Genomic DNA, 7378 nt, shown 5'->3' on the forward strand with positions numbered 1-7378 from the left:
TCAAAACCTTCTTATATAATGTGAAATAATGTATTGATTATTTTTTCCCAATAATGTCAAATGTTGCCCATTTTGAACAATTAGAAGCTTTTTCTTCTGTTTATTTTCATCAAATACCATCAAATAAAAAGAAAAATCAAGCTGGAGGTCTTTATGTCAATCTTGTAGGGTCACTTTCATTTATGGACAAATCTTTAGGTGGATTACCTTAGATTTATAAAATCATTAACTTTATTTGGCACTTGAAATCAAGCATTAATGACCTCCTACAGCTATCAAGAAATCCAATATAATATACAGCACAGAATACATTTTCTTTGTTTTGTCACCTCTTACAGTGAAGTTTAAGCAAGTGTTATCGTTTTTTTTTAATTTATTCTTGAGGAGAGTTATGACAAAATTAGCTGGCCTGAGGAAATGTCTGCTAAAATTATGGGTCCATTAGAATGCCTGCATAAGGAATATGAGAATATTTACTCAAGAATGATTCACAGGATACTGGCTTGAAAAATCAATCTTTACAAAGTAAAATTGGAAGTGATATTGATATGATTAGTGTTTTGAATCATGAGAGACAGATGTCTTTGAAACTTAATAAAAAAATATTGTAGAAAAAACCTTGGGTTTTCGGAGTTCATAGTTGTCAGAGATTGTGAGTAAATATTTTGATAGGCAGCATCTTGTAACCAGCTATATTTGACTTCTTGTATTTATTTAAAAAATTAACTTAAATACCATTCATTAGAATAAAATCATGCATGTTGATAATGCTTCACACAGCATCCATTATAGATATATCAGCCAAAATTTGCTGGAAGAGGATTTTAAACTCCTTAAAACACATTTGACTCTGATGCTGAATGGGAAAGTATCCAATCCACATTGATCAAACTGCTTAGACTCCAGTACTTTTATACTATGGACCAAGGTGTTTGATTCACACTTAAAAAGCATTTTGTGTGTTGTCTATGGACTGTTCTGAGCCTGTCTGCTTAATACTTACATTATTTCTCTGCAAAACGTGGATTGCTTTGTTGACATTGTTCAGAGCATGAACTCGTGTGGAGCCCTTTTCTTTTGCCTACAAAGAAAGTAAACCAACTTGACTGTCCATAATCAGAATATAGAATACACTATATGTAACTCAAATCTTACATTACACCTGTAGTTTTCTATTTCATGGCTTTATGAGAATAGAATATTAACATACACTGTGCTTATGCAGCTTCCCAACATGAAATAAAGTCAATTGTGAAACAAACTGGATCCATGGTTAGAAAGTAATTTTCAGTGAAGGAATCATTGAAATGCATATAAAATTAGCTCATTCCAGATTCTTTTTTATCATTATTAGTTGTCTTCTGCATGGCACAATTTAAGAACATTGCTATGGCAACTAAACAGATAAGTATCAGTTTGTTTAATATTTATGTACAAGTGTATTATCTCTGGATTTTGATTCTCAGTCTCCCAGCCTTCCTATGAGAAGATATTGTACTTACAAATCCCAACCAGGAACACAAGAGGAGACATTAAAAAATGTCTGTGGCTGTGTCACTTTCGAATTTCCAGGTTAATAAGAACTAGCAGTTCTCTCTTTTCAGACAAGTACAATCAGACAAGATGGACTATGAGTATGACATTAGAAAACCATTATAATTCTACACATTAAATTAAATTCCAGCTAAAATCCAGATATCTAAATGAACCCTGTTTCAGCTTGTTTCTCAGTGCCACACTTAGTAAGTGTATCCAATAAAGTAGAATATTTTAATTCAAATTATAGGCCTTGCAAAGCGTTACTGTCTAATATAGCTCTCAGTCACAATGTTTCCTCAATTTCAAATGAAACTAAAACCTATTCAGACCCCTAAAAATAGTTTCCACAGGTCCTCATCAGTGGCAGAAATTGGTGAATATCAACTACTGCAATTATCACAACATTAAGACTTCAATGTACAGTAAATGTGTTACAAAGCACATACAAGTTTTTGGCCTGTAAGACATTCCAGGAGCTCCAGAAGTCTTCTTCCATCTCGAAAATCATTAAAAAGGTCTTCAATGTAACGTCTTCCAAACTGAAATGAAACAATCACTCGGGTTAGTTCAAATGCCAAAAATAATAATTAAAAAAAGACCAGAAAGCTGTAAAAAGCAAGTATCAGAATATATATGGAATGTAGGACTCAAAGTAAAAGAGGAAGATACATTTAAACTCATAGGATTCTTACACTTATATCTGTCTTAAACAGGCTTGAAGACTTGACAATCAAGGTGTAAATCAGCCACAAAAAAAAAAAAAAAAAAATGGGAAAAAACCCCAAGAAAATAAACAAAGCAAAGCAAAAAAAACCCAAAAAACAAAAAAAAAAAAAAAAACAAAAAAAAAAACAGGGGAAGAGATGTAAAATTTTGAGTGCTTAGTAGGAGTTCCATGTGTAAGATTAAAAAAAAATGTAAGTACACAGAGAGAGATGAGCCAGTCATCATTATTCTAGTCAGGATCTTAGAAACAGATCTATGTTCATAGGGCATGGAATTGTAGTGGATTGCAGCCTTATTTCTCTAGGTGGCTAACAGACAACTCACATTTTGTACTTAGCATCAGTAAAAGATGAAAGGAGATACTTGTGATTTTTCCCTATATGACAATGTTTTAAAAAAAATTACTCTTTCTAAAATTGAAACCAAGTTTCTGATCTGATGCTTTGACTAAAGCATGAAATATTAAAATATAGACATAATTTTTATAGTCTAGTCACTGAGCAAGGTTTATGTGCACCTATGAATTTTTAGATATTTTTCTATGTATGAAATATTTTTTAGATAATTTTGTATGTATGAGAGCTATTGAGAACCACAACAAAAAAATATTTTGTGCCATGCAAAATAGTTTCACATGTCCACATTTTTTCTAATTTGTGAAGTTTGATGGATGCTTTATTAATTTGAGAACAAGTGTCTGTATTCAATTTTATAGAATTGATGCCATGATGATCTACATTGCACATCTTCCATTATAGAGAAAACATTTGCTTTCCTGTCAGCAATGTTGTTCTGGTATTCACTGCAACCTTCATTAGAGCTAGCTAGGAATTTTATGAAAAACATATTTTGTTAGAAAGTACCAATTGCTTTGGAAGGTTACTTGAACAGAGGACAGAATTAAGGGCAGTATCCAGTTCTAAATATTTTTTTCTCATCAATAAATAGTTATGGGTACAGCACTGACTTGAGTGGTAATAGCTATTCTGCCAATATTCTCTCTGATTGCTCTTTTGAAGCAAAAGTTCCTTTCAATCCCTTCTTTTTCTGGTAAGGCCTTGTTTCTGTTTCATGGAAGAAACAAATCCACAACATCACAAATATCCAACAGCAGTGGGAATCCTTGTTTTCTAGACAGTTTTGACAACGTGCACAACCCATTCCAGCTAAGCTAATTTCTATTTAACACACATGATGCCATTTTATTAAATATCTGAAAAACAGTACTGAACAGATACACATATGATTTACTTGCACTATTCAACACCATGAATTATCTATTTAAGTAAATATGCTCAGAAATGTTATTTTCTCCCTCACATTTAGTATGAGAAATGGTTTAATAAAAATGTTTTACATTATGGGATGAAAATCATGTGCCATTATGTGAGTCAAGTCATGTACAGAATTCCTGAAGCTGTAGGACAAATTTAAAATTAAAACAGAGACCTTATTTTGTTCCCTAATCTTGCAGAACAAAAGTCATTTCTGCAGAGGAGGATAAGAAGTTCTATGCACTTTAAAGAAGCTTTCTCACATTCTTTAGAAAGTTGGAGTGATCAATAGGCCCTTCTGTAACACTATGAAAGAGTTGTGCCCATAATGCTGCTGGATTTCTCTGGCAATATGAGCACAATGACATTTTGACAATATAATACAATTATACTGGTTTGTATCATTCAGGAAAAGCAGAACTAGCATTCATAACTGCCTGTGCCTCTGTCTTTCCTTCTTTTTTCAGCATTTAAGGTACTCATAACGTTTATGCTGAAATCAATCTAGGCATTCAAAAATTCTGCTTAACAAATAATATGTTGTTTTGGGGTAGATTTTTTTAGAAAGAAAATAAAGACACAGCAGAGTAGTGTCCCCAGCAGGACATATTAATTACAAATCTATTACAAGTAAACCTTAAACCAAAAGTTCCATTGATTTTTTAGGATCTTGGAAGTATACCTTCTATTAATCACAACTAAAAATACACTAAGGCACCCTACACTACTGCCACACATTTAATTTTAAACCTGAGAAAAGTTGTTTTTCTGGCAATGGGGTAATTACGTCTCCTTCCTCAAACAGATTGAATGTCTTAACCGGATCAGCATTGCAGTAAGTCCTGAGATACAAAGGGCTCAAAGCTGCATCAGGTAAATTTATCGTGTCATTGGAAAGTGTCTGTTAACTCCAACTTTTGAAAACAGTGAAAAGCCAAGCATGGCTTGCCAAACAAATACCTCATTTGTTATACACTCTTGCTGAAAATAAGATTTTTTAAAAGCTTTTTTAGGTTATGACCTAAAACCTAAAACCACTGCCCTTTATGTAAGGAAACGTTCTGAAGGCTCCCCTCTACCATTTGTTATACATATTGATTTACTACTCACCCTATATTACAAACTTATCCAAAACTTAAATTTAAAGAATGACCAGAATAGTTTCCACCTGAATTATTGGTTCTCACTCAATTGTCTTTCTTTAACACCACAGTGATGGGAGAGATGGGGGAAACGAGAGAGTAGAGGACACAGGAAGGACTAAAGATATTTGATGTGTAGAACAAGGTGACTTTTCACCAGGAGTAGAAATTCCTCTCTAGAAACAGAACAAAATTAAAATCTAAGATAAGAGTTGTTAAAATCTGAATGACTAGAAAGATTAGGGATTTAAGTATATGGCACTTTTTATATAATTTTAATTTATTGTCTTTGAGTGAAATAAAGATGAAAACACAAACTGTCTTGGTTAACTGATGGACCTGTTGGTTGCAACTGCTTATCTTTACACAGCACAAGGGGACCTTAAGGAAACCCAAAGTGTCTATTTCAAAAGAAAATTACCAAAAAACCCCAGGATACATACAGGAAAAGATTCCTGTTTTAGTTTGGACTAAATCAACCCTTTAACTTAAATAATGACCGAGGAAATGAATTCACAAATTACACTGGTATGGAAAAAAACCCAAAACTACCCTACACCACACCATGGTCAACTACATACGCTGTAGTCTTAGAACTATGTGGTACTGTACAGGTAAAATGTGAGGAAAATGTAGAATTTGTGGTAAAGTCTTCCCCTAGGTGTTGTAAGGGAGTGAAGCATACTTAGAATATCAGCTGCATGTACATATTCTAGAATGCTTTCAGTATTAAGATTAAAATTATATCTCCAGCGTGTTCCACCCTCAGACAGGAACTGAAACAATTTAATACTAATGAATATTACCTAAAAAACACAAAAGCTTGTAAAGATTAAAAAAAAAAAAAAAAAAAGGGTAATCAGGAAATAGACTGAAACAAGATAGACTGAAACAAGTTTTAATATATAACTGCAGTTGCAAATTTTTTGGTTTGAATACATTTACGTATCTCAAAACATCAAGCTTCTTCCTACTTATCTCACTGCTGTCTACTTTCATTGTCATTCCTGTGTTGTTTCCAAAGACTCTTTAATAGACTTCATTGTCTCTATGTAAATTTTAAATATAAATTTTATCAAACAACTAAATTATTTAATCAGCTTATTCATCAGACATATTATGGAGGAAGTTAATGTTGTGGGAAGTATTACATGAAAAGCTGGTATTCTGTGAAACGCTCTCTATCCAGAGAAACATGCAAGTCAGTCATTATTAAAGACATACAGAGAACATAATGAATAATTATAAAATAACTTGCCCAGAGAAGGCACAAATACATCTGTTCATGAACATTGGCTCTCCAAGGAGTTAAAGCCCAAAAAAAAATTGATTAGCATAAAACCTGTTAGCAGTTTTATATTTTAGAGCAAATTAGCAGAGGCAAATTCTTCATTAAAGGAAAGTGAAGCAAAGGGAAACAGGAAGGGGAGAGTTGGAAAGAAGGGGAAAAGAAAACAGGAAGGGGAAAAGAAAGGAACAAACAACTGTTAATTAAGAACAAATGTTGAGGTTAAAATGGGACCATGGAGTGTTGCCCTGATTTTTAAAAGTGTTTTATAGTTCTTTTAAAAGTTTTAAAGTTCCTTTAAAAGTTGTCTATGCCTTTTGATGTTTACATATTTCTACTTGAGTTCTCACGCACTGTTCATGTAAATAATGATTGTTTTGCATTCTTCTTTGTGGGAGGAGAGAATTGATGGACTGTTGGTTTGACCAGTGTGGTTGGAGAGGTGGCAATTTCATCCTTCAATCCACTGTCACTTTTGGAATTCTCTATATTGCGAGGTAAGAAATAAAATTTAGCCTTTTCCTGTTTTAAACTTCCCAAACTTCTGTGTACTCATTTTGTGTCCAATAGCAACAACGGAGAGGACATGAAGTGGGATTGAAAGCATTTCTCAATCCCAGAGGCACAGCTGTGGGGATGGCAGGAAAAGCCATCACAAATGGGGGTTCCTTAAGCAAAGTTGTTGTAATGGACAGTTTCCAAGGAAGAATGGAAGGGTTGATTATATTATTGACTCTGGAAAGAAGTTCATGTCCACTTCTATGAGCAAGAAGTGGGGAATCTTGTGATGAAGATTCCCAGATGCCCCCAGTCAGGTGGAGGAGAGGGATAACCAGGATTACTGGGCTGTGTGGATCTGAGGGCCTGGCACATCAGCCCCACACTGAGCACCAGAAAGATCTGTTCTGTTTTAAGTCCAGTTTGCTGCTAAGCCCCACACAGCTGCTCACTCACTTCCCCCACCCCAGCCACCCAGAGCCCAGGGAAATGGGGCTTGGAATCTTTTAGTGGGTAGTGAGCAACTGTATTGTGCATCACTTGTTTTCCTTGGGATTTACCTGTATGGATTTTGAGTTTTATTTTTCAAATTATTATAATTATTATTATTATTATTATCATCATCATTGATGTTATTATTCTTGTTGTTGTTGTTATGTCAATTATTAAATTTTTATCTCAACCCACAAAGTTCTCCTTTTGATTCTCTTAGTTACCAGGTAGGCTTAAACCACAACAAACCATAAATCTTTCTCCCACAAACATGAAGGAAAGAAATGTCTTTCTATTTCCTAAGATTCATAAACATGCCAAATTTCAAGCAATGGGTCCATAATAACAGCTGCAGCAAAATACGTTATAACAGAAAATTAAAAAACAACTATTATTTGAAGTTCTTCAATAAGCATATA

The 7378-nt window shown here is 33.7% G+C and overlaps 1 protein-coding gene across 16 annotated transcripts in view; it reads right to left on the minus strand.

Moving 5' to 3' along the window:
* Positions 1–7378, minus strand: part of DMD (dystrophin) — a 1135802-nt gene that overhangs the window by 773246 nt on the left and 355178 nt on the right. For all 16 annotated transcript variants that reach the window (XM_072937290.1, XM_041719931.2, XM_041719926.2 and 13 more), the window contains exons 3-4: positions 1986–2078; positions 1004–1081 (exon numbers count right to left, since the gene is read on the minus strand). Coding sequence is in view for 15 of the 16 variants with exons in the window: in XM_041719931.2 (XP_041575865.2) it covers positions 1004–1081; positions 1986–2078 (171 nt within the window). In the remaining variant the exon portion in view is untranslated. The remainder of the gene's footprint in view (positions 1–1003; positions 1082–1985; positions 2079–7378) is intronic.

Source organism: Taeniopygia guttata, chromosome 1, assembly GCF_048771995.1.
Source record: "Taeniopygia guttata chromosome 1, bTaeGut7.mat, whole genome shotgun sequence".
NCBI lineage: Eukaryota > Metazoa > Chordata > Aves > Passeriformes > Estrildidae > Taeniopygia > Taeniopygia guttata.